A 27,143-nucleotide genomic window follows, 5' to 3' on the forward strand; every position below is an offset into this window, starting at 1 on the left:
GCTTCCAACGTAGCGGGATGGGGGGGTCACGTGCTCGGGATCTCCTTTCGCGCAGCGCTGCGCAGCACCGCCCCGCGCCCGGGGCCAGCCAGGGTTGCTAGGCAACGGGTAAACACCAAGGCTCCGAGCCGTTTGAGAAGCCGGGAAGCCGGCACCGCCGCTCGGGTGCTTCCCCAGCGGCCCAGAGGCAACAGGAACGGACCGAGGGTAAGGGCGGGTGCGGGGAGGACGTCCGCGGCTGAACAGGAGAGTGGAGAGTGAAGGGGGGGAGCCCCCAAGTGTGAGAACCACCGCTAGTGCAAGAAACTCCTCGAGGGGCGTCCTTCGGGACTAGCTCTGCCGGATGGTGGATTCCTGGCCTAGCGCTCCTAGGGTCCCCCGCCCCATCAGTCCTCGCTGCCCTCGATGCTTCCCGAGTCACGGGACCCAGCAAGTTCTAAACACCCTGCTTCCTGCACCCCTAGCTGCCAGTCGGGTCCTGATGTGATCGGTCTCCTGGAGGGGACGGGAGACCTCTGAAGGGTTTACAGCTGAATGGATAGAAAATACAGCCTGGGGCTGGGGTGCCGGGAGGCTAAGCCCGTGAAGAGGAGAGCTTTCTGGTAAGAACGGAGGGCAGGGAATTATAGTGATTGAGCCCCTACTAGGGGACAGGCCCTCTGCATCAGTTCATTTATTCCTCAACCCGGGAGAGGGCATACTTATGCCCCTTAGGGTATCACGCTCAAGGTCACACCGTTAGTTCCTTCTTCCTGCAACAAGTTCAAACATTATCATGGTCTCTTGAACCACAGAAGTGCACTCTTCTCCAAGCTTTCAGAACCAGTGCTTTCCCCTCTTAAATTGTTACCTTTGCTGTGCTTTGTTTTTCAAGCCAGAAGAGGAGGAGTGGAGGGAGGAGAGCTCTAGGGGAGAGCCCTGGGGGATTGGGGTCACATCACACATTCAGCACGTGACAAAGGGAGTAGGGAGCCCCTCTCTGCGCCAGGCACTGGGGATAGGGATGAATAAAAGACCTCAGTCTTCATTCAAGGGGCCAGCACTGGTGGGCAGAGGATGTAGACAGGGTCCCGCCTCACCCTCCGGTTCTGGGGACCTCCTCCCACCTCTGGCTATCCTCAGCCTCCACCTTTTTTTTTTTTTTTTTAATAAATTTATTTATTTATTTGTTTTTATTTTTGGCTGTGTTCAGTCTTCGTTGCTGTGCACGGGCTTTCTCTAGTTGCAGCGAGCGGGGGGCTACTCTACGTTGCGGTGGGCGGGCTTCTCATTGTCGTGGCTTCTCTTGTTGCAGAGCACAGGCTCTAGCCACGTGGGCTCAGTAGTTGTGGCTCGCAGGCTCTAGAGCGCAGGCTCAGTAGTTGTGGCGCACGGGCTTAGTTGCTCCGCGGCATGTATGTGAGATCTTCCCGGACCAGGGCTCGAACCAGTGTCCCTGCGTTGGCAGACGGATTCTCAACCACTGCGTCACCCGGGAAGCCCCATCCTCCACCTCTTGGAGATCACTGCTGGTCGACCCAGTGGGAAGCAGAGGAAGGGATTCAGGGAGATCAGCTTCTTTTGAAGGCGAGTGAGCCCCTTAGGACTGCAAATTCCAGAAGGTGAACATACAGAAGAAAGAAGGCAGGAAGCCCCTCCCCCTGCAGTCCTTTGTCCAGCCGGACACAGCACAAAGACTGGGGGCTGCCCCAGGGACACGAGGAAGAGGAGACCTTGTGTCCTTCGTACCACCAGGGAGTCCCGTGGTGAGGGAAGGTGCCGCCCCCCACCTGCCTGCCTGCGAAAACCCCACACTGAACTTCTGAGCTACCCTCCGCTCCCTGGTCTCCCTGCTTGGGAAACACTCCTTCTCTTAAGCCAGAGGAAGTTCTTTTCCAGGAATTACTTTGCTCGCTATCACTGCACAAGACGAGTTTTGTTTTTATGTTTGGTTAAGGTTCTGATCTGACTGCTCCAGGATGCAGGAGGCGGTTGCATATTTGACATTCAGATCAGCACGTCTCCAATTCCGCGCGTTCTTGTGTTTGAGATGCCTGTGGGTCTGGGTCTGAGGTTCCCACGGGTGGACGATCTCCCCCCCTGAACTCCCAGAGGGCAGCGATGCTGGTCCTGCCTTCCTTGGAAGCCCCCTCTGCAGACAGCCCCGTTCAGGCGCTGCTTGGGGCAGCCCAGCCTATGAGACTTGTCTCACCAGGGCGGGAAGAGACCTCCTGAGACCCCCAGCTCTGACCTCACCATTCATCTTCATACTCCACCAGCTTGCGAGAAAGAGCCCGCTCTGGGTCCTTGAATGAGCTGTCTTCCCGTCACCCAGCCAGCCTTTAAATGTCCCCTCTGTCTGCCTCCAGATAGAAAACAATGCCTCTGTTCTCGCTCCTAGCTTGGCTTAGGAAGCACCCAGAAGGAAAGCAAAGCTGTTAAAGATGTGACCTGGGCTACAGAGGATATTTTTGTCTTCCTGGGGTTTCCTCATGCTCTTAGGACCCCTCGTGTCCCCTAGGAGCTCGCTGTCTCGTAGCAATTATCTTTTAACAGAGGGAGATACGGGCAGTCCTTGGGGGAGGGGGAGGGGGCGCAGGTGCAGCCTTGTTGTGCTTCAACAGTGTGCTGGCGGACAGGAAGAAGCTAACTGGATGTGCATCCTTCTTCACGAGGCTCTATCTTGTCCATGTCAAATAACCCGTGAGGGCAACCTACTGTAATTTGTGCTTCTGTCCCCACCCTCTGTTCTCCAAGCCATTGCTTTTACCCTTCCTGGGCAGAAGAGTTTCCAAACCACAAGAAAGAGCGGAAAATACTGCTCTCTGTGAGTCTGGTGCAGTTTGAGTTGTTCTGGGGCTGGGCGGTTGGGAGGGTGGTATTGTCTTCAAGGAACAACATAGGTGGATGCAAAGGGACCTAGGAGTTAACCTCGCACCTTCGTCGCCCTGACCCCTGGTCCCAGCTGCTCTAGGGCCCAAGGACACCCAGGCACGTGCTTCTAGGCTGTCACACAGCTCTTGGCCCTGCATCTCAGGGGACAGCCTGGACTCACCTGTCTGGTCCTTTGAAGCCCTGGAGGTGGGGTCAGACACATATCTGGTCCTAACAGTCATCTGGGGTGATTGTGTAAAACACATATTGCTAGGCCTCATCCCACGCATGTAAATCCGTGTTTGCAGGAGGGGGCCTGGGAATCTCTATGTTTTGAATGGACATCCCAGATGCGAGAAACGTTGGTTGAGAGATTAAGAGCCCTCACTTTATTTTTTTTTTATTTTTTAAATTAATTTATTTGTTTATTTTTGGCTGCGTTGGGTCTTTGTTGCTGCGCGTGGGCTTCCTCTACTTGCGGCGAGCGGGGGCTACTCTTTGCTGTGGTGCGCGGGCTTCTCACTGAGGTAAGAGCCCTCACTTTAAATCGGTGGTTCTCACCCTTGGCTGCATGCTGGAATTACGTGGGGCGTTTGTAAAAATACTGCTGAGAGATTATGATTTAGTTAATCTGCAGTTCAACCGAAGCATTGTGATTTTTACAAAGCCCTCCAGGTGTTTCTAAGTGGGTAGCCAGGGTTGAGAATCATTGCTTTGGAGCCGGATGTGTGTGGGTCTTGGCTCTGTTTAGGCTTAAGAAATTTGACCTTTGACCAGGTACTTTCTGAACATCATTTTCCTTACCTGTAGAATGAGAATTGTGATGCCTATTTGGGGCGTTGTAGTGGGCATGCAATGAGGGTGCCTGTAAGTGCTGTTCACAGCACCTGGGACCTGGTAGGTCTTTAGATATTCTGGACACAGTCCTTCATCAGATATATGATTTGCAAATATTTTCTGCAAGTCTATAGCTTATCCTTTCTTTTCTTTTTTTTTAAATAAATTTATTTATTTTATTTTATTATTATTATTTTTGGCTGCATTGGGTCTTCACTGCTGCGCGCGGGCTTTCTCTAGTTGCGGCGAGCGGGGGCTACTCTTCGTTGCGGTGCGCGGGCTTCTCATTGCGGTGGCTTCTCTTGTTGCGGAGCACGGGCTCTAGGCGCACGGGCTTCAGTAGTTGTGGCACGCGGGCTCAGTAGTTGTGTCTCACTGGCTCTAGAGCTCAGGCTCAGTAGTTGTGGCGCACAGGCTTAGTTGCTCTGCAGCATGTGGGATCTTCCCGGACCAGGGCTCGAACCCGTGTCCCCTGCATGGGCAGGCGGATTCCTAGCCACTGCGCCACCAGGGAAGCCCTCTCTTTATTTTCTTAATCTTGTCTTTTGGGGCAAGTCGAGAGCAATTTGTGGGAACAGCCCATGGCCTTTCTGAGACTTCCAGTTAGCATGAGTGAGAAAGCATTTCCTAGTGTTGCATTTGAACCCTGGCTCTGCTGCTGCCCGAGATCTTGCATTTCACCTTCTCGGCATCCTGAGTGTGTCAAGTCTTGGAATGACTGAGTGGCCCAGCCAAGGTCAAGCAGCTGGCGAGTGGCAGGGCCAGAACTCGAAGTCAGGGTCCAACCCAGCCTGCTTTTCAATTTCCCACTGTGCCTTTCATGACCAGTAGCACAAGTCAGAGGGTTCCCAAAGGCCTAACTATTCTGCCTGCTGGGGAAGTGGTCTGACCCTCTCTCCTTCTCAGCTGGACTCCCAGCCCTCTCCCCGTTGGAGTGACGTGGAGGGAAGAGGTTTCAGTGGGGCTCCCACAGGGTGATGGAGGGTGGAATCCAGTAACCTAGTGGGTGAGCCTTTCTGGCAATCACGTGGTTGGATGGGAGGGTTTCCAGAGAGGCCTGGGGCTCAAATCTGTATGCTGTATGATCAGGTCCAGTGTGTGGCAGGGAATTTAGTTCAACGTAATCGCCATCAGTATTTCTTCCTGCCTCACAATAAACATACTAGCTCAGCAAAAACTGTATCATTTGGTGAGTAAGAGCTTTGGAGTCAGGTAGACCAGCTGTACCACATGTGAGCTATGTGATCCTGGGCAAGGCATTCTGGGTATCTCCAAATATCGGATTCCTCCAAAGTAAAATGGTGATTTTATTGTCCACTTCAGAGGGCAACGGTAAGAACTGAACAAGATGATGCTTAGCCTGTAGTCATCACTCCATAAATTACTTTTTCAAATGCAGATGCAGCATCTGGATAAATCCATTAGGAACCCTTCCCCCAACCAGACTGGGAACCTGGAGCTGCCCCCGGTGGTGGGGTCCGTGGGGACTGGGAAGCAGCCAGCTGGAGCCCCTCACCACACACCCTCCCTCTGTTCCTGCAGCAGCTGGTACCATGGAGATTGTGTACGTGTATGTCAAGAAGCGCAGCGAGTTCGGGAAGCAATGCAACTTCTCCGACCGCCAGGCAGAGCTGAACATCGATATACCGCCCAACCCTGAGCTGGCCAAGCAATTCGTGGAGCGGAACCCCGTGGACACGGGCATACAGTGCTCCACCAGCATGTCGGAACACGAGGTGGGTCCCTGCCCCAGGGGCCAGCGCTAGTGGAGGTGTGGTCCGGCAGGGTGGCTGGCCAAAGCAGGCAATTGGGACCGGGTGACTCCATCCCCCCGGAAGCCAGTTAGAGTGGACCAGTGAAGATGCTGGAAGTATGAGGGCAGAATCGCCCCCACACCCACCTCGGTGCCCAGGATCAGGACAAGGCCCAGCACCAACCACTCCCTGGGCCGGGTGACTGTAAACCAAGATGTTCTCTCTCCCAGGGGCTCTGGCCTCACCTCTAAGACTCTTACTAGAGTTGTTTTAGGCATTGGGTACATCTGGGAGAGGTATCTGAGGGGGCCAGGGATTCACATCTACAGGACCTGCCTAGCTTGGGAAAAGGAAAGGGTCCCATAGAAAGTGCTGGTCAGAGGTGCCTCCAGGATAAAGGAACTGAGGGGCATGTTCCTGTCCAAACTCCCAGATTTCTCCTGGTCTGTCTGAACCAAGTGATCAGCTCCTGATTACGTCAAGAACTGCTGGGAGAAGATTAGACTGAAGGGGTTAACACAACCGTCATGTTCCCAAATCAACGGAGTGAAAATCACACTGATTTGGCCAAAACACTTTGTGGATGGCTCCAATAACTCACAGTTCAAACAAACTTGAGTTTCTTGCTTCCCCAGGGCAAGCTGCCGTCATGGCGACCAGGGTGGTTTTGTTCATGGTGTAGCCACCTAAACAAGAGGGCGGCCATGAAGGCCACACCACATCGGGGTCTCCTCTGTCAGCAGCTCCACCCTGTTGAAACTTTTAGCTTTTGTGAGAACTGGCTTAAAAAGGAAAAGGAGAAGGGGAGTGACTGCTCAATGGGTATGGAGTCTCCATTTGGGGTGATGAGAAAGTTCTGGAATTAGAGAGTGATCATGATTGCACAACGTTGTGACTGTTCTTAATGCTACTAACTTGTACATTTTAGTCAAAATGGTAGATTTTATGTCATGTGTATTTTACCACAATTTAAAAGATGGGGGAAAACTGGGAAGGAGGAAAAGAGGTAAGTTTAAGGGGTAAAACTACATCTATGCCATCCTCCCTACAACAGAGAATGGGCAAAGCAAGTCCACACTCTTAATTGTTTTTATGTTTCGATTCCTGTGACATTGTAAATGGTAGGGTGGAGAAAGCTCAGTCACGTTTTCCTTTGGGATCTCACAGAACCGATGGGTGGGCTCCTCTGGACCTTTAGGGTGGAGATCAGGTCAGAACTGGATTTTCCATAGCCACTGGCAGCATCAGCAAAGCTGCTAACTCCACAGGGGTGGCACTCTTGTGGCTGCCTGTGACCACCTGAGGACCAGAAAGTTCCTTGCTGGACCTGAAAATATTGTGGCTTTGGCCAGGGGCACCTCACGGGTCCATCCCTGAGCACTCAGAGCCCAGGGACCCGGGAGCCCTGGGACACTGGTTTGCAGGAGTGGTCAGATGCTTCCACCAGGGCCAGGCGTCTTCTCACCTGTGGCTCTCTGTTTAGGCCAACACAGAGCGGTTTGAAATGGAGACCCGGGGGGTTAATCACATCGAGGGGGGCTGGCCCAAGGATGTGAACCCCCTGGAGCTGGAGCAGACGATCCGCTTCCGGAAGAAGGTGGAGAAAGATGAGAACTACATCAACACCATCATGCAGCTGGGCTCGGTAAGGCTTCCTTCAGCGCCCGTGGTCAGGGCCTCAGCCATCACTCTGCTTCCCCAGCTGCGTGTCAAGCTCGGCAACTGTGGCTCCTCGGGGAAGGGCGCCAGCTACCTTATGGAACCTTCTGTCTGGGAGCAGGCAGGCAGGTCCACACGGCAGACCAGAAGGTCCAAGGACTGAACGGGCTTTAAGAGGAATCTGAAAAGTGGGAAATCCTCTGGGCAAAGAGAACCCCAAGGAACCCCACCCAGCAGCTACCTGCCAGTAGGGATCATTCATTCATTCGACACATTCGGATGGAGCTTCTAGTCTCTGCCAGGTGCAGTAGAGATTGCAAAAATGAAATTCACATATATTCTGCCCCAAAGAGTTTATAATCCATTGGAGGCCAGAAACAAATACAGAGGTATCACTGTATAATGTAGAAAGAAAGGCTGTAAGAGAAAAGATGCTCTGCCATTTGCCCCATAAGGAGGGAGAGTTGATTTCCTGCTGAAGGAATCAGGGGAGTCTTCCTGGAAGAGGTGGCACTTGATCTTGAGCTTTTCCTTGTTGGACATTTGGAATAACGGGGAATGGCCTTCTGGGTGGAGGAAACAGGAGATGGATGCCATATATGGAGTGGTTACTAATTCTGTTTGCCTGGAGCAGTGTTTCTTCACCTTTTTTTCATTGTTGTCCCCCAACAAGCCTTTTTAGACATCGCCCCACCCCAATGAAAATGTAATACCGTAGGTGTACTATATATTTATGTACTGTATGTATATCTGTGCTTTGTATAAAAAAGTAATAGTATTTTACCCCCAAGAACCAATTTCCACCCTTTTGGTGGGTAGATGTTGCCCCCAGTGAAAATGCATGGGCTGGAAGGATGGGAAAAGACTACTAGATATTTCTCGTCCCTCCCAGACTCCATCTCAGCCCTGATCAGGCTGAAAGGACCTCCCTTTACTGCTAAGAACTCCCGATGTGTCCTCCTCAGATCATGGAGCATTGCATCAAGCAGAATAACGCCATTGACATCTACCAGGAGTATTTTGATGACGAGGATGAGGTGGAGGTGATGGAAGAGGCCCCTTCAGCTAAAACCATCAATGTTTTCAGGTACCTCTATAGCCCGGCAGGTGTCTGGCCAATTTCTTTCAGCCCTATGCGTGGGTGCTTCCAAAGGTGACCCCTTGCCAGTCACTCCATGCCATGGGTACAATGCCACCTGTGATCCGAGCTTAATAAGGGACAGAGCAATAAAACGCCCAGCAGACAAGTGGTGCCTACCCTGAGGGCAGGCCTGGTTGGTGGAAAGGGAGGACAGAGTCTGGGGAAAGACTAAAGCAAATTTGCAAAGCTGTGTACAAGTGTGGTTGATTCATATGGTGTAGAGAATGTATCAAGTACCAAACATCAGTGATCCGGCTGCAGTGTGAGTAAACAAGACCCTCATCCCAGACTCTCAGGAGTGTGCCTGGAATAACCTCCAAGGACAGCAGAAATTTGACAAAAGAAATTTATCCCACAGACACATGTGTGAAGTCACTGGATATTCACTGAGGCAGGGTGTGTGCCAGCCAAAGACTGGAAGCAAGCAAAACCCATCGGTAGGGGGCTGGTTCCAGCAATTCTGGTATGCCCACACTGTTGAATACCACGCAGCCATCAGAACGAATGAGGCAGCTCCTTATGTGCCTATAGAGAGTTGCCAAGATTTACTACGTGAAACCAAAGCAAAACAAGGGGCAGAACAGTGTGTAGAGAGCACTACTTTTTGTTTAAAATACACCTATATGCATGTGTGTATGCATATGTGTGTACATGTGTATGTATATATATGCATGTGTGTGTGCATGTATACATGTATATTGCGTGTGTGTGTGTGTGTATGCTCATATATGCAGAGAATACCTGTGATTTCAGACGTGACTAGCCTCAAATGCCAACTCTGGAGGATTCATTTTGCTACCATGACCCACTGAGGGTCCTGGGAAGTGTTTTACCCAGCCCTAACGTGACCAGTAAGGACTCTTTTCTGATCCAGGGCTGAGTCATGGTGTGCCAAGCAGGCTTCTAGCAATGGGCGTGCAAGAGAAGGGCCAGGGTGGGGCGGGGGCTGTCTGTCCTGCTGCTCCAGCCCTGCTGGGGTCTGACCTTCCATGTGGATATCCAAGAGGGCTGATGCATTAGAAGTCATGCCATCCAACCTCCGCGTCTGACAGATGAGGAAACTGACCCTAGGGAGGGGATGTGCTCAGGGCTCACAGTGGGTGGGTGACCCAACCAAGGATGGGCTTCAGCCTGTGCTCCTTCTACTATGGCAGTGCTCCCAGGGGGGAGTGATGTGGATGAGTCACACGGCCAGAAAGTTATTGCATTTCCCACTTTCGTTCATTCCTTCCGGTGACTTCAGTGACAAAGTGTCAGTTTGGGGCCATTAAGTCTTTAATCCTTTTCTAACTCTTACACATTCTCCCTCCCCTTTCATTTTTTTCTATTAAGAGTTAATTTTTTTCTAGCAGTTTCTTTTTTTTTTCCAGAGAAGGAAGGATTTATTAATTGCAACAAGTAAAGAGAACACCTCAGATCTTTCCCGAAGCAGTGTCTCTCGAGGAGTTTTAAGTCCCCAGCAAAACTGATCAGAAAGTACAGAGAGTTCCCACATGCCCCATCCTCCCCCATCCCACACAGCCTCTCCCACCATCAGCGTCCCTCCCCTCCTCCCTCCCCGCAGGTGGAACATTTGTCACAGTCAGAGAACAGCACTGACGTCATTACACCCTGCCCTTGGTCTGTTCAGGCTGCTGTATCGAAGTACCGTTAAGTCAGGTGGCTTATAAACAACAGAAATTTACCCCTTACCACTCTGGAGGCTGAACGTGTGAGATCAGGGTGCCAGCAAGGTCAAGTTCTGTGTCCGGTGAGGACTCACCGGCCCCCTGCAGTGAAAGTGCTGAGTCCTAACCACTGGACCTCCAGGGAATTCCCAGGACTCAATTTCTAACTCAGAGACAGCCGTCTTCTTGCTGTGAACTCACAAGGTAGAAGGGGTGAGGGATGTCTGTGGACCCTCTTTTATAAGGGCACTAATCCCATTCATTAGGGCTCTACCCTCATGACCTATTCACCTCCCAAAGGCCCCACCTCCTAATACCAACCCATTGGAGATTAGGCTTCAACATATGAAACTTGGGGGGTTGCCTACAGCACACCCAAAGTTTATAGTTTACATTAGGTTTCACTCTTTGTGTCATACATTCCAAATGTATTATACAGAATACTTTCACTGTCCAAAAATCCCCTGTATTTTTTCCTGTGTATCCCTCCCTGCGCCCAAACCCTTGTCAACGACTGATCTTTGTACTGTCTCCATGGTTTTGCCTTTCCCAGAACGTCATATAGTTGGAATCATACAACATGTGGCCTTTTCAGATTGGTTTCTTTCACTTAGCAATGTGCATTAAGTTTCCACCATGTCTTTTCATGGCTTGACAGCTCATTTCTTTTTAATGCTGAATAATAATGATGTCTGGATGTACCACAGTTTATCCATTCATCTACCGAAGGGCGTCTTGGTTGGTTCCAAGTTTTGGGAATTATGAATAAAACTGCTGTAAACCTCTGTGTGCAGGTTTTTGTGTGGACATATGTTTTCAACTCAATTGGGCAAATACCAAGGAGCATAATGGCTGAATTCTTCACCCTCCCTCATAGTTTAATATTAATGAGAAATCAAGCCTCAGGCTCAGAACTTTCAGCCACCGAAGACATCAGGCTGAAATTTAATATTTTATTTCCATTGTCTTAATTTTTATTAGTTTTTATTTATGGCTGGTGAGATCAGTTTTCCAATTAAGGGAGTCCTGTCAGCTTTGTTTTTAAAATAAATTTATCTGAGCGGATGTTTAAATATGTATGAATTCTTTTAAGAAAAAATTTAGCAAATACGAAATTTAGGGAGCCTGGGATTTCAGTCTTCTGCCCTCTTGCCCTCCCCTAAAGGGATCCCCAGGAAATTAAGCGGCCAGCCACACACATCTCCTGGCACCCCGATGGCAACAGGAAATTGGCAGTGGCGTACTCTTGCTTGAATTTTCAACGGGCACCTGAGGGCATGAGCAACGAATCGTACATCTGGGACCTGGGTGAGAAGCAGAGGGGTCTGGTAGCCAGGGAAGGATGAGGGAGTGCGGCAGAAGCCAGTGAAAACTTGGGGGAGGAAGGTAGACGCAGCGGTACTCTCGTGGGGCTGGTCCCTCACTGGGATGCCCAGGGACCCAGGAAGAAGCCACTGTCTCGTCCCTTTGCTGTCTGGGTTCAGGTGCAGCCAAGCGAAGCCAAATCAGAACCAGGAACTCCCTTCACTTCCAGATCCCGGGGCATTCAAGACCAGACCACGTGGAGACCCAGCTCTGGGTCCCTGAAGAGCATATCAGAAAGAGCCCCCAGCAGACTGAGAAGGGACCCGAGGGGCCCTCACAGGGACGCAGGGACTCACCTCTGTCCCACCTGTCCTGGCACTTTCCCCTAATTCATGGCCAGTAGGGGCAGTGTGTCCACTCGGGAGCACGGACCACTGTTGACAGAAGGGCTCACTCCAAGGGCAGAGTCTGGCAGGTAGCAGGTGATCGTGGGCTCCATCCATGCTCTCAGGCGTCCCTCATTGCTGTCGTTGTGAAAATAAACGTTACCTTTATTAGCAGGTGTAGGTGCCACACACGGGACTGAGCACTTCACACTTCTGAGCAGCTCAATGGGCTCTTAGCGCTGCCCCGTGGGCCGGACTCCATCATTACCCCCGCTGTACAGACAGGGCAGCTGGTTCACACAAGTCAGGGGAGAGCTGACTTCTTGTAAAAGCCTTGAACCTCATTTAACACCAAACCTGGAAAATGGACTAGAATGACAGTCACACACACACAGTCCTGATTCCCAAAAATAAAACCAGCAGAAGAGCCTCCAGGGCTAGATGCTGGCCACTGAGGACCAGAGCTTGCAGCCCGGAGAGGGGCTTCCAGGCTTCCCCCTGCAACCCCCCACCCGTAGAAAGGGTTAAAGTGTTTGACCCTGTCCTTTTTTTTTCCAGGTCTGGTAGAATATATATATATATAGTCGTTGTTGTTGTTCTGCTTTGTAGAAAACCCCAACAGGCCAGAAATTGCCCTAAAGCCGTCTTCTCCTCTTGTCACCTTGGAATACAACCCCAAAGATTCCCACGTGCTCCTGGCAGGCTGCTACAATGGGCAGATCGGTAAGGAGGGACCCGCCCCCCCCCGGCACGTAACCAGCAATCAGCCCAAGTCCCCTGCAGGCTCTCAGGCAGCTTGGCCCCTGCTGCTGTCTGGCCAGGGCCCACCTGCCAGGCCAGGCTGGCCACGGAGGACAAAGTGGGGTGGGGACTTCCTGTAGCTTCCAGACGTCAAGGTGAGACAGGTTTTGCTGATACTTCAGCCGTGTCTTCAGTTGTAGAAGTTCAAGTGAGTCTAAAATGAGTTCAAAATAAAAAGTTAAGAAAATTATGGGCCAAGTAAAGTCAAGAAACATTTACTGTACACCTACCCTGAGCTAGGCTAGGTTAGCTAGAGGCAAAGGGGTCATGAGACCACTGGAGAGCTCCAACTCAGGAGATGCAGTCGGGGCAACCTATATGGTAAAGGGTGTGAGTAATACCAGCCATATAGAGTGAATGGGGGGAAAAAAAGGAAAAAAAAAAAAAAGAATTATAGAACTGGCTAAAACAAGAGGTATGAAGACCATTTACAGGGGGATTCGTTCAGTTTAGAAACTGATTCTATCAAAACTTGTTTAAAACCAGCTTACCGTCTTGCTTGTTCTTTCATTAGTGAGTTAGATAAAGCTTCATACATTAAAAAAAAAAAAAAAATGAATGAATGGGGAAGTGTTAGTTCTCTTCTGTTTTTTTTGTTTTTGTTTTTGGAAGAGTTTGTGAACAGTTGATAGCCATTCTTTTTAAATATTTGGTAGAATTCACCAATGAAGCCGTCTGGTCCAGGGATTTTTCTTATTGGTATTTTGAAAGTTGAAAATTCAACCTCTTTATTTGTTACAGGTCTTCTCACGTTTTCTGTTTCTTCTTGAATCAGTTTTGATAGTTTGTGTTTTTCTAGAATTTTTCCTTTTCATCTAGGTAATCTAATTTGTTGACACAATTGTTCATTCTCTTACAATCATTTCATTTCTGTAAGATTGGTAGTAACATCTCCTATGTCTTTCCTGGTTTTAGTAATTTGAGTGTTCTCTCTTTTTCACTTGGTCAGTCTAGCTAGAGGTTGGTAAATTTTGTTTTATTTTCAAAGAACCAACTTTTTATTTTATTGATTTTTCTCAGTTTTTAAACTCTCCATTTCATTTATTTCCACTCTAATCCTTATTATTTCCTTCCTTCTGCTTGCTTTGGGTTTATTTTGCTCTTCTTTTTCTAAATTTCTTAAAGTGGAAGGTTTGATTATTGATTTGAGGTTTTTAAAAATACAGATATTTACAGTTATACATTTACCTCTAAACACGGCTTTAGCTACACCTAAGTTTTGGTATGTTGTCTTCTCATGTTCATTCATTTCAAGGTATTTTCTAATTTCCCTTTGACTTCTTCTTTGACCCATGGATTATTTAGATGTATGTTGTTTAATTTCTCTATATTTGTGAATTTTCCAGTTTTCCTTCAGTTATTGGTTTCTAGGTTTATTCTATTATGGTAAGAAAAGATACCTTGCATGATTTCAATCTTTAAAATCTACTGAGACCTGTTTTATGGCCTAACATGTGGTCTATCTTGGAGAGCGTTCCCTGTGCGCTTGATATGAATGTTTTCTGCTTATTGTTAGGAGCCAGTAAATCTCGCAGACTTTGCTGGAAGGCTCTGTGTGCGTACTTGAGCATACCTTCAACACTCAGCCAGGCAGTCGTCAACTCTGCCTTAGCTGCTGCACCGAGCCTTACGGTCAGCCAGAGGTGAAAGTTTAGGGCCTTCTCAGTTCTTTCCTAAGTATGTATGCAGCCCTGGGAATGCACACAGCCATACCCATGCATGTGACCTTCTAGGTTCCAGGAGCTTTTCAAAACCCCTATGGACATTCTCCAGCTTTTCCTCTCAAGCTTTTTGGTTAGCCTATTGTTTGCCCCACTTGTTATCCACCACCGTGGGACACTGCAAAGTTAATCAGTTGTCTGTAATTATAATTATTTTCAAAATTGCCTTCTTAAAAAGACCTTTTTCACTGGGCAAGCTCCAAGTCAAGGTGAATATAGACAACCTTGCAAGTGGGGGGTCTTCCAAGGAACCACCAGACAGACAGGTCAAATAATGACAATTCTTTGAATAGGAGACTTTGAAAGAGCTCCAGCTCCATTCTGCTCAATCCCTCGGCTGCCAGGCTATTGGTTTTTTACCAGGTAGGCAGAATGTTATTTTTCAAGGCTCCCATAGAACTGGAGAGTATAGGATCCTAACTAGGGCAAGTCAAAATGCAACAGAACTTACTGTTCTTACCAAGATTCAGCCGTTGTTCTCAAATAAACACTCTGATTTGCTGCCAGCCTTCGGCTAATTTCCAGAGTTCTGAAAAAGTTGATTCTGACCATTTTTGCCAATGTTCTCTTGGAGAGAATTCTCAGAGGTCTTTACTCTGCCATTTTTGCTGGTGGGACACCCAGAAAACTGATGTTGGTATCCCTGGTGAGCTCAGAAGAAACCTGCCCACGTGGGCCCTGAAGGTTCCTGCCTGCCCTTCACCTCTGGCCTTGAAGTAACCAAACAGTTAATCCTGCTCTCTGCATCCGAGGTCAGACTCAACCAGACATGAAAAGGGTTCCCCTTCCCTCCTGCCTTCACGAGCTCTCTTATGTTCCCCTCTTGCTCCAGGAGTAGGGGCCGGAATGGCTGGGACACTTCTCAGCAACTCCCTGTGGCCAGGCTGCCTCCTGGCCTCCTGGCCTCCTGAGGCCTCTGATCTCCCTCTTAGACCTGCTACCTCCTCTCCAGGGGAGCTCCTGGGTTATGAAATAGACGTGGGCTCCCATAAACCTCCTGCAAATTTATCTGTGCGCCCAGGCTCTAAAAGGCTGAAGCAAAGCCACTTGGCCACGATTTATTCAGGAGCCCTGCCTCGCTCATCATTCATAACCCCTTTCAGTGGTTTTGCATGCCAGCTCGGACCAGCCCAGGCTCTGGGGCTCTGCTATCTGTAAGACAGACATGGTGGGACCCACCCTGGAGTACTACTTTGCCCAAGCAGAGCGAGCTTAGCTAAGAAAACCTGTTTCTGGGCCAGACTGATCCAGGGCCAAATGCCTTGGACTTGGATTCCATAAATCAAGACTTATGGATCATGGACTTTTGTTGTTGTTTTACAAAACCAGCTTTCCTAGAAACAGCTCTGAGTAATAGGGTGGGTCCTTGCTATACACTCGTGGGAAAATGAAAACAGAATCCACTGGGACAAAAAAAATAAGTAAACTTTGAGTCTTTCTTGGTAAAACAGAAGAAGCAACATACTAATGATGAATCAGAAGAAAGGACAAATCTCCCTCTGTGTGTTTCTTTCCGATCAAATGCAGCAAAGGTACAGAGGCGAAAAGGGAATGAGTGGATGCAGCAGGAGAGATTTGCATAGATGTTTTTACTTCCCAGAGCCTTTCCCTGGGGTGGAGGTGCTCCTCTCTCTTTGCCTGGCTCACTCCATCCCGAGGCTCCTCCTCAGTCTTCGTTCCTTCTCACTTCCTCCAGGAAGCCTTCCCTGACTGCCTCCATGTGTCTCCCTCTGGAGCAATCACGGCACGGGCTGTACTTGCAGATTTCCCTTCCTGTCTCCCAGGGACTGTGGCTGTCTGAATCCCAGTGGCTTCCCCAGTGCCCAGCGTGATGCTCAACACGTGTTAGGGGCTCAGTGGAATGAACGAAGCATGCTTTGGGGGCTGGTAGGAAACTCAGGCGGGTTTGAAGTTAGCCCTGCTTCTAAAAAACCACATACCTGCCAAACCAAGACAAGCAGCATCCCTCTATCCCGTGCTCCCTGCACTAAGAAAGGAAGCCTGTGCCTCCATCACATCCCCTTCACTTTCTTCCCCGCCAGCCTGTTGGGACACCCGGAAGGGCAGCCTGGTGGCAGAGCTATCCACCATTGAGTTCAGCCATCGAGACCCTGTTTACGGCACCATCTGGCTGCAGTCGAAGACGGGCACCGAGTGCTTCTCGGCGTCCACGGACGGGCAGGTACCGACCAGCCAGGCGCTGTAGGGGGCGAGGGGGTGGGGCTCAGTAGCAGTCTCCCGGCCTCCCACTGAATTACCTAAGAACGTTTCCTTTTCATTCCATTCTTAAATTGAATAACAGGTAATCCACGCACATGGAACAAGATCCCAAAGGTACAAAAGGGCAGACAGTGAAACGCCGTCCTCCCACCTCTGCCTTCTAGCCCCCCGGTACCCCTCCCTGTAGGCGCCCACCCACATCAGCCTCCAGGGTCCGTGTCTGCATACAGAAGCCAACGTGTCTGTCTTTGCTCTCTTTCTGTACACCTGGCACGTTGATCTGCACTTGACGTTTTTCATTTAGCGTGTCTTGAAGATGATTTCATATATCGTAAAGCGCTGCCCCATGCCTGCTAAGGACTTAATAAATTATGGGTATGCTGTAATTTGTTTAAGTGGATTTTAATATTTTGTAGTTACCAAAAAAATGTGGCAAAGGGTGTGTTTGTATATAGATTACTGCACACATGTGAAGTATACATTCCTGGCGGTGGGATTTCTGGGTCAAAGCATGTGTGCATTTTGAATGTTGCTGTATATTGCCATACTGTGAGGAGCCTTTAAGAATACAGACTCCAGGGCCCACGTCTGGCAATTTTCCTTCAGTAGGTCTGGGGTGAGGCCCTGGCATCTGGATTTTTAGGAAGCTTGCTCATGACTCTGATGGTCAGCCAGGCTTGGGACTGTGGACCAAAGGAGTGATTCTCAAAGCATGTCTGTTCCCTCGGGTTGCCGGTAGTCTCTGTCAGACACCCCTTTGGCCCCAGGGACTGGCCTCAAAAAGGTGGAGGGGGTAAAGAAGGCAAAAAAGTCAGGAGAATTGCGGGACCTCAGGTCTCAGAGTTGGCCCCTCCTCCCATCAGGTCATGTGGTGGGACGTCCGGAAGATGACCGAGCCCACCGAGGTCGTCATCATGGACATCACCAGAAATGAACGGTTGGAGCATGCCTTGGGGGCCATCTCCCTGGAGTTCGAGTCTACTCTGGTGGGTGTCCCTTCCTCTCCCTTCCCTGACTTCCATTGCCAGGGCAGCCAAAGCCAAGGGCAGACCCGTGGCTACTGAGTCAGATGGACCCTGAGGCTGCTTCTCACCTTGTGCCCTGGACCATCCTCCTGTGGTCCTCCGAGACCTGTGTGGTCTTTACAACCACTTTCCAGCAGGGGGCAGCAGAGCAGAGGAAGGAGGCCATTCTAATTCCCTCAAGAGTCGCCGTTTGGCTAGTGTCCCGGCTGATTAGAAGGCAAGCTTTCTGAAAGGACGGGATTCCAGAGAGGCCCCATTCTATGAGAAGAGCCCTGTCCACAACCAGCGTTCAGAGGCCAGGCTGCAGCTCTGTCCCTGCCTCACGTGGGACCCTGGGCCGGTGGCTTCACTTCCGTGGGGAAAGAAGAGGTGTTGGAGAGGAAAATGAGATCAGAGGAGGCTCCTTGGCAAACCAGAGCACGGGCCTGTGATGGCATTTAGTAAATGAGAAGGAAAAGTAAAGAAATATCAAAGTGGTAATGTGGTTGTGTCCGAGGAGGGAAGCTTCTAGAAGCTGCAAATGAAGACTCCCTCCAAAGCAAGAAAACGACCTTTCCAGATGGCTCTTGGCCTGGCTCCCCCTTGGGATTGTCACTGGTTTGCTTCCAGGCCGTGTGACATCATTCCCAGGCCCTTAGGAGGTGCAGGTGCTCTGGCCTCACCCCTGCCCTGGGAGTCCCCCACCACCACCCCCCAGGCTGGGGGATCAATGTGGTGGATGAGGTGGAAGACAGTTTTACTGACCCCCTCAGCCCTGGGCGTGGAGTCACAGTGGGGAGGACTCAGAAAAACATTCTGTCCCTGAATCAGAGATTTCTAGGCCAAATGCTAGATGCAGTGACCTCACTGCCACTAGCCCTCACCTCTCCCACACTGTGTGCTGGACCCTCGTAACTGCCTTACGTTGTGTGATCACCCATGACCGTCTTGTGAGGTGATGTGATTATCCCTACTTTGCAGATAAACAACTTCATCTTAGGGAGGTAAGTCACATGCTCTAGAACACGGGGACGCCGGGGCTCAAACCCAGGGCTCTGACCCCAAGGCCCAGGCTCTCCACCCCATGCCCCACCAAGGAGTCTGAGGCATGATGGGACACCGGGACCTGGGCAGTTTATCTCCCTTACTAGCTTGCAGAAGCCCTGGAGTTGACTTTATTCCTTACTTTTCTGGGACTCTCAAGCTGTGTTTCTTTCCTTTCCCCTTTCCTTTTTTTTTTTTTTTTTTTGTTTAATTTTTATTGGAGTATAGTTGATTTGCAATGTTGTGTTAGTTTCTGCTCTACAGCAAAGTGAATCAGTTATACATATACATATGTCTACTCCTTTTTAGATTCTTTTCCCATGTAGGTCTTTAGAGTATTGAGTAGAGCTCCCTGTGCTACACAGTAGGTTCTTGTTATCTATTTTGTATATAGTAGTGTGTATACATTAATCCCAATCTCCTAATTTATCATTTCCCCACACCTTTCCTCCTTGGTAACCATAAGTTTCATTTCGATATCTGTGAGTCTGTTTCTGTTTATAAATAGATTCATTTGGGGTTTTTTTGTTTTGTTTTGTTCTTTAAATATTTATTTATTTAGGCTACACTGGGTCTTAGTTGCGGCAGGTGGGATCTTTAGTTGCGGCATGCGAGCTTCTTAGTTGCAGCATGTGGGCTTCTTAGTTGCGGCATGAGGACTCTTAGTTGCGGCATGCACGTGGGATCTAGTTCCTGACCAGGGATCGAACCTGGGCCCCCTGCATTGTGAGCGTGCTATCTCCCTAAATAGGTTCATTTGTATCATTTTTAAATTAGATTCTACATATAAGTGATATCATAGAATATTTGTCTTTGTCTGACTTACTTCACTTAGTATGATCATCTCTGGGTCCATCCATGTTGCTGCAAACGGTATTATTACATTCTTTTTAACGGCTGAGTAATATTCCATCGTATATATGTATCACATCTTCTTTATCCATTCCTCTGTTGATGGGCATTTAGGTTGCTTCCATGTCTTGGCTATTGTAAATAGTGCTGTAGTAAACATTGGGGTGCATGATTCTTTTCGAATATATGCCCAGAAGTGGGATTGCTGGATCATGTGGTAGTTCTATATTTAGTTTTTTAAGGAACCTCCATACTGTTCTCCACAATGATTGCACCAATTTACATTCCCACCAACAGTGTAGAAGGATCTTCACTTTCCTTTGACCTTCCAATTTGTAGCCCAGTTGTTCTTTTTAATTGTAGTAAAAACAAAAACAAAAACAAAAAAACACACATAATGTAAAATGTACCATCTTAACCATTGTTAAATATATTTACATTGTGGGCTCTCCGGAACTTTTTCGTCTTACAAAACTGACACTCTGTACCTTTTAATCAACAAACTCCCCATTTTCCCCTCCCTTCAGCCCCTTCAACTTTCTGTGTCTATGAATTTACCTCCTCCGGGTACCTCATTTTAGTGAACACTTCCTGCATTTGTCTTTTTGTGATGAGCTTTTTTCACTTAGTTCAATGTCCTCAAGGTTTATCAACATCGTAGCACGTGGCAGAATTTCCTTCCTTTCTGAGGCCAAATAATATTGCATTGTATGGGCAGAGCACATGTCGTTCACATGTCGATGACACTTGGGTGTTGTGAATAAAGATGCTATGGGCACGGGTGTACAATGTAGACCAGTTTTGCCGGGAGTAGTAGTTGGAGGCTGGAGGGAGCTCTTCTAGATCCATGTTTTACATTATTGATTCAATCATTTACTTTATGTGTAAACGTTCAGGATCTTTATGGCAAAATGCTTAGTGGACACAGTGAGGCTACATGAAGAGGGCTGGTGATGAGATTCTCCAGGGACCAGAAGAGTCAGGGGGGGCTTCATTATTTGTGGGGCCCTTGGGCAGGTTTAAAGAAGTGTGGGACCTGATCAAGCGCAAGAGTGGGCGCAGCTACCTAGAAGGGGCCGGGGCACAGCGTGAGCAGAGGCTTAAACCGAAGGCACTTGCAGTACCTTTGGACCCGCAGCCGCCCTGCCGCTCCGCCGCCCTGACTCCGGAAAACCGCTCGCCTTGCCAGCTAAACCCTGAGCTGATGTTCCATGGAGCCTTTCGCTCACGTGTCACCCCCTCCACAGCCGACCAAGTTCATGGTGGGCACGGAGCAAGGCATCGTCATCTCCTGCAACCGCAAGGCCAAGACATCGGCCGAGAAGATCGTGTGCACCTTCTCAGGCCACCACGGCCCCATCTATGCCCTGCAGCGAAACCCGTTTTACCCGAAGAACTTTCTGACCGTCGGCGACTGGACCGCCCGCATCTGGTCAGAAGACAGCCGGGAGTCGTCCATCATGTGGACCAAGTAAGGGGGGAAGTTGGGGGGGTGGGAGAGGGGTTCCGGGGGTGGAGGGGACCGAGGGGGCCCAGCCCAACCCAGGAGTGCTCTGAGCCTTTCTGTGTCCACCCATAAAATGGAGAAAACACTTCTCCACAAACAGCCAAGCTTACGCTGGGAAGTGGCTTGATTCGGCCACTTCACAAAGGAAGATGCTTCAAACCGCACATGTTTGGCTACTGTGAATAGTGCCGCAGTGGACATGGGAGGGCAGGTGTCTCTTCGAGGTCCTGATTTCAATTCCTTCGGATAAAGACCCAGAAATGGGATCGAGGACCCTCCACACTGTTCTCCACAGCGGCTGCACCAATTTACATTCCCACTAACAGTGCACAAGGGTTCCCTTTTCTCCACACCCTCTCCAGCACTCATCTTTTGTTTTTCTAATAATTTAGCCATCCTCACAGTTGTGAGGTGATATCTCACTGTGGTTTTGATTGCATTCCTCTGATGACTAGTGATGTTGAGCACCTTTTCACAGGTGGCCTGTTGGCCATCTGTATGTCTTCTTTGAAGAAATGTCTGTCTGGGTCCTTTGCCCATTTTTTTAATCGGGTTATTTGGTTTTTTGCTATTGAGTTGTATGAGTTCCTTATATATTTGGGCTATTAACCCCTTATCGGATATATGGCTTGAAAATATTTTCCTTAGGTTGCCTGTGCATTTTTAAAATTTATTTATTTATTTATTTAAAAATTTTTAATGGCGTATAGTTGATTTACAATGTTGTGTTAGTTGCCTTTTCATTTCGTTGACTGTTTCCTTTGCTGTGCAGAAGCTTTTTAGGTTGATGTAATCCCATGCGTTTATTTTTGCTTTTGTTGCTTGTGTTTTTGGTGCCATATCCAAAAGGTCATTGCCAAGGCCAATGTCAAGGAACTTTTCCACTGCATTTTCTTCTAGAAGTTTTATGGTTTCCGGCCATATGTTTTAGCCTTTAATTCATTTCGAGTTGATTTTTGTATACAGTATAAGATAAGGGTCCAATTTCATTCTTCACTGCAGAAATCGTTGAAAATCTAGGTTAAACCAAGTAGGAAGTATAACACTCTCTTCATCTCAGTAGCATGAACTTTTCTGGGCAACTTTTCCTTCCTCCGACTCCTTTCAAGTGAGTCTCACGGCTGGGGGACTGGGCCCAAGCCTGTGCCCTGGAGTTGGCTGTGGAAAATGCCAGTGACCAGCCCCTGGGAAGGACCCCACCCCAAACCCTTTATAGTGCAAACTGTGAGCTGTGGGTGGCGAGGCTGGTGCGGCTAGAAGTCAGACACAAGAAAGAACTTCCTGCCCAGCAATGAAACCCTGGAGCCGGGGCGGGGCTGGAGGAGTAGGGCTGCGGCCCCGCAGGCTCTCCATCCCTCCCACCCACAGGGGTCCCTGACCGGTGACACCTGGCTCCCAACAGGTACCACATGGCTTATCTCACTGATGGTGCCTGGAGCCCGGTGAGGCCAGCGGTTTTCTTCACCACCAAGATGGACGGGACCTTGGACATCTGGGACTTTGTGTTCAAGCAATGTGACCCCGCCCTCAGCCTGAAGGTCACGTGCACCTGCCTCCCCATGCACCCAGGCCCTCAGACTCTGGTGGCACAGCAGAATCACCTGAGGGGAATTAACAAAGGAAAAAAGCAGATGCCCGGCCTTTCCTCCCGCCAGGCCTGTTCCTTCAGAAGCCCGGGCGCAGGCTCCTGGCAGCTGACCCCTTCCAGCCTGAGCTAACGTTATCCTATCAGCAAAGCCAGATCAGAGACCTGCAGGCTAGGGCCGAGGAAAAGCGCGGGGTTGGGGAAACTGCAGAATGAAAGTGGGGCTGAAGGGACTTCCCCGGCGGTCCAGTGGTTAGGACTCTACGCTCCCAATGCAGGGGGCGCGGGTTCGATCCCTGGTCGGGGAGCTAGATCCCACATGCCAACAGTGCAACAAAAAAAAAAAGAAAAAAGAAAGAAAATGGGGCTGGACTGAAGGGGTGGGTGTGGGGGGCCGGCTGAGGTGGAAGATGCGGCTGGGGGTGAAGGGCTTTACAGCCAGTTGTAGAGTGTGAACTTCATCTTGTGGGTTGAGGCTGGGGTCCCCCTCAGTCGGGGGAGTCACCAAGAGTGTCTGAATGGGGCTGCTTGGCTAAGTCTCTCCAAGAGCCAGATAATCAGACCAACAAAGGGTGACATTGCTCCTCTCTCCTCCCTCACCCGGGTCTGCCTGACCCTCCAGCAGGTGTGTGACGAGGCCCTCTTCTGCCTCCGGCTACAGGACAATGGATGTTTCATTGCCTGTGGCTCCCAGCTGGGGACAACCACGCTGCTGGAGGTCTCGAGTGGGCTGTGCACCCTCCAGAGGAATGAGAAGAACACGGTTTCCTCGGTAGGTGCGGGCCCCGGGCGAGGTGCTCACCAGCTCCTGAACTGACCTGGTCCCCAGGCCGAGCGGGCCAGTCAGGGAAGGACAGATGCCCTTTTCTGTCACCTCCTGGGAAATGGATGGATATTTGGGGGTAGATCAGGAAATGAGCCCGAGAAATGGGTGTTGGGAATGTCTGAATCCACCCTGGCTTCACTACTCGGTAGCCAAGCGGCCCTGGGCAAGTCACTTTACCTCTCCAAGCTTCAGTATTTTTCAGCTGCAAATCCAAGTGGTTTGACTCGGTCAGTTTGTCTAGTTTCAAACAACATACTTTTGGGGCAGCAGAACCTGTCCAAGGAAGGCTTAGCAGAATGCCTGTAGAGAAGACAGCTGGAAGGGGACCGTCCTGGGGAAGGGGCCCTGGGGGCTGAGATCCATCACCCCGGAGGCGCCTCCCCAGAACCGTGGGGCACGCAGAGAAATTGAAAACCCCTGGTGCCGAGACCCTGGGAGACCCTCCCGGCTCTGCCTGAGATTGTGGTCCCACCAATGAACTCGTCCTCTGTGGGCCCAGGCCGTCATGTTGCGCAGCCCCAGAGGGTGTCCTTCACGCCTGCTTCCGTGTTCTTGGAATTCCTTGGAACTGAGTAACTTGGCACCCCTGCTCCCGCCTCCCAACCCCAATATTTAGCCCCCCTTTCTTGCCGTTAGCCCGGAGTACAGGCCTCTGGGTGGGCTGCTTGGAGTCGAGCAAGGAGAGCCCGCCCGGCCCCTGTGCTGGGAGCCAGCGCTGCCTGCCCGCCTCTCCCACGGCCTCTTTGTCCCTGTGCACAGATGTTTGAGCGTGAGACCCGGCGGGAGAAGATCCTGGAGGCCAGGCACCGCGAGATGCGGCTGAAGGAGAAGGGCAAGGCGGAGGGCAAGGATGACGACCTGAGGGAGGGAGAGCCCGCCTTGAACCTGGAGGAGCTGGTCACCAAGGCCGAGGAGGAGTTCTTTGATGTTATCTTCACGGAGCTGAAGAAGAGGGAGGCGGAAGCCATGAAGCAGAAGCCCAAGCCTGTAGGGGCCTCGAGCGGGCTCGGGGTGGGGTGGCCGGGAGGGAGGCACGGCGCCCGGGCCGCCTGCTTGCTGACCTCGGGCGACCGCGAGCAAGTGGCCTCGCCAGGCGGGCCTTCATTTGTCCATCTGGCAAGTGGGAGGAATTACTCCCTTCCTCCGGAGGAATCCTAAGTCTCCAAACAGACTTCAGGCTCCCTGAGCACAGGAGCCGTACCCTGTGCTTCTTGAAATCCTCCTCTCCCCACCGCGATGGGGACCTTGAACATGCATGTGACCCGCGCTACATGAGCCACCAGAGAAGAGGGAGCCTGGAGGCCCCGGGAGGAGGGGGCTGTGAGATCCGTGATGACCCCTCCTGGCAACAGGGGGTGAAATTTGTCCTGAGCTCAGCCATCCATGGCCCCGGCTCCAAAGCACCTTCTAGCTGCATCACCTGGGCCGGTCACTTCACTTCTTGGTTCCTTAATTTTCACCTGGAAACTGAGGAGATGGAGTGATAAAGGTAGTGTCACCTTCCAGGCCCTCTTCGGTACCAGGGGACGAAGAAAAAGACATGGTCTGTCTGGGCCATGTCTTACCCACCGATAAGACGCTAAGATGTGAAAGAGTGAAAGCACAACACGGAAGGGAAAAGAACAAGCGAGTGTGGGCCAGCGTCTGCCCTTGTAAGCAAGATTGGCTACCTAGTTAGGGAAGGAAGGAAAACATGGGGCCCCTAGTTCAAAAGTATTGAGAAGTTCAAGGGGCTTCCCTGGCGGTCCAGTGGTTAAGACTCCGCGCTTCCACTGCAGGGGGTGCGGGTTCGATCCCTGGTCACGGAACTAAGATCCCTCATGCCTCGCAGCCAAAAAAAAAAGTGTTGAGAAGTTCAAGACAGTGGCAGCAGACACTAAAGCAAGCGTGGAGCTCTGGTCAGCACAGGCCGCGTGGCCGCACAGGGCGCCGGCCCATGAAGCCGGCCCTGGCAGCAAGAGGGGCTGTGTGTCCAGTTCTCGGGCACTGATGGAGTGACAGGGGGACGGAAGGTGGGTAAGCACACGGAGGAGCTCACCGGTTCCATCCCGTGACTACTCACCATTTCTGCCTCTGTCCCACTGGGTCCAGAGACAGGCTGTGATTGCTGTGGGCGCATTTTGCATTTGGAAGTACTCGGATCTGAGCGGCTTTATTCTCACACCATCTGGTGGTACCGGTGGGGCTGAGGCGAGGCTGGAGTCCTGCCTTTCTGACCCACAGCCCGGGTTCCTCCCACCCATCCCCCCGGGGCCCTCCAGCCCTCCAGCAGGTGATGCTGACACCACGCAATGCGGCCACTGACTCCGTGTCTGGTGCTGGACATCCCCAGATGTGCTCCCCACAACAGCGTGAACACTCTGGATGGAGAAGCTGATTCTCAGAAGGGGTTAAGCTACACAGAACTTGGCCCCCTCCTTCTTCTGCCCACCACACGCTTCCTGCCCATCTCTGCGTCTCTGCAGTTGGCCAGACCTTCTGGGGTCAGAGCTGAGAAAGCACTGCTGGATCCTCACATGCATTATCTCTAATCCCAGCCACAGCCCTGCAGGGAATCATGTCCCCTTTACAGGGGAGGGGACCAAGGAAACTCAGGAGGAACTAGCTCGAGGTGGCCCAGGCAGCAAGCGGCAGGTGCCCGAGGCCGTTCCCACTGTCCATACCCGCAGGTGTCGAGCGCCCGCTAGGCCCTCACGGCCGTGGTGCTGGCAGCGTGGCCTCCTGGGTGCCCAGCAAGCTAGGCTCAGGGGTTAACCTCCCGGGTGCAGGGAGCCCTGCCCCCCACCAACAAGTCTATGCTGTCTTTCCGTAGCTGAAACAACCAAGTCTGGAGACAGAAGAGGAGGTGGAGGGAGAGGAAGAAGGGGCGGAAGAAAGAGACGGTGAAGAGAGTCCAACCTTGGAAGGTCAGCCTTGACTGGAGCCCCGCTCACACACGTGCTTGCTTCCCACCTCTCGGCACTGCCCTGGTTTTACAAGTCGGGGTGCTGACCCCCTCCCTTAAAGGGTCTCCGGGGTAAGGGAGGGCTGGAGGAGCAAAGGGGCCCCAACCCAGCCCCCATGCCCCACAGATCCCCGGTCCCCGGTGACTCCCTGAACCCAGTCCCAAGAGACGCCTCGGGGGGAGGGAAGGGGCAGGGTTCATCCCTGGGCTGGTCCCCTGGTCTCAGCCACACCCCAGCCAACCTCACCCAGGTCCCCTGGCCCTCCCTGTTCCCTTGGATTGAGCTTTGCAAGGGCTTTCCCGACAAGCATGTTCCTTCACAAGCTTGCAAAGCCTCCGCTGGGCTGGCCACGGCCATGGCCGGGCCTCGGGAAGGCCTGTGGGTGCGGGAAGCGGTCTCTCCTTCTCTCTTGCTCACGCTCCACACCCATATATGACTGGGGAACAGAAAGTCTGTCCACTTCTAAGACGTCTTTCCAAGCAGCTCCTCTGGGGAATGTTGACCTCCAAGAGGGTGAGAGTCAGTGGATGAAATGAGCTGGGTGTCTCTTGCACACGGCGAGCTTTCTGCTGTCTTCTTTCTTGTAAAATTAAATTAATAATAATAGTGCTAATGGTTAGTGCTTATTATGCCTCCCGCACGAAGAGCTTTTCATGTTATCTCGTGTCACTCTTTTGATAAAGTCCCTGGAAGGTTTCTGCTCTGATTATCCTTCCTCGGTAGAGGAAGAAACAGGTTCTGGGAGACATGTGGGGACCTGCCGGGGTCACCGGGCTCATGAGGGGCAACACGGGGACGGGAGCCCAGGCAGCTCACTCCCGACCCTGCGCAGGGCCCGAGGGGGCTCCAGCATGGGCAGTGGGATGCCACAGCAAAGCAGAGCGTTTGGTGACCAGAAACATCGGTAGGGCAAGAGGGCAATTCAGAGGCAGCTTTTTTTTTTTTTTTTTTAACATCTTTATTGGAGTATAATTGCTTTACAATGGTGTGTTAGTTTCTGCTGTATAACAAAGTGAATCAGTTATACATATACATA

General features: G+C 50.9%; 1 protein-coding gene across 4 annotated transcripts; it reads left to right on the top strand.

Annotated features, from left to right (window-relative positions):
- The first annotated feature begins 106 nt into the window (after positions 1 to 106).
- On the top strand, positions 107 to 26,716 carry DNAI2 (dynein axonemal intermediate chain 2). Of its 4 annotated transcripts, none has more exons than XM_082373083.1 (13): positions 108 to 207; positions 5,233 to 5,426; positions 6,928 to 7,089; positions 8,069 to 8,190; positions 11,077 to 11,219; positions 12,212 to 12,325; positions 16,167 to 16,306; positions 17,208 to 17,330; positions 20,492 to 20,715; positions 22,154 to 22,289; positions 22,962 to 23,108; positions 23,922 to 24,149; positions 25,975 to 26,716. In XM_082373083.1, the coding sequence occupies exons 2-13, from the start codon at positions 5,244 to 5,246 to the stop codon at positions 26,077 to 26,079; spliced, it is 1,827 nt and encodes a 608-aa protein (XP_082229209.1). In that variant the 5' UTR covers positions 108 to 207; positions 5,233 to 5,243; the 3' UTR covers positions 26,080 to 26,716. The 4 variants fall into 4 exon arrangements, with proteins under 4 accessions (XP_082229212.1, XP_082229209.1, XP_082229211.1 ...); XM_082373085.1 differs by having other exon boundaries at positions 22,998 to 23,108; XM_082373084.1 differs by having other exon boundaries at positions 125 to 207; positions 5,236 to 5,426.
- Positions 26,717 to 27,143: the final 427 nt, after the last annotated feature.

This window comes from Balaenoptera borealis, assembly GCF_965194805.1.
Source record: "Balaenoptera borealis genome assembly, chromosome: 20".
Lineage (NCBI taxonomy): Eukaryota > Metazoa > Chordata > Mammalia > Artiodactyla > Balaenopteridae > Balaenoptera > Balaenoptera borealis.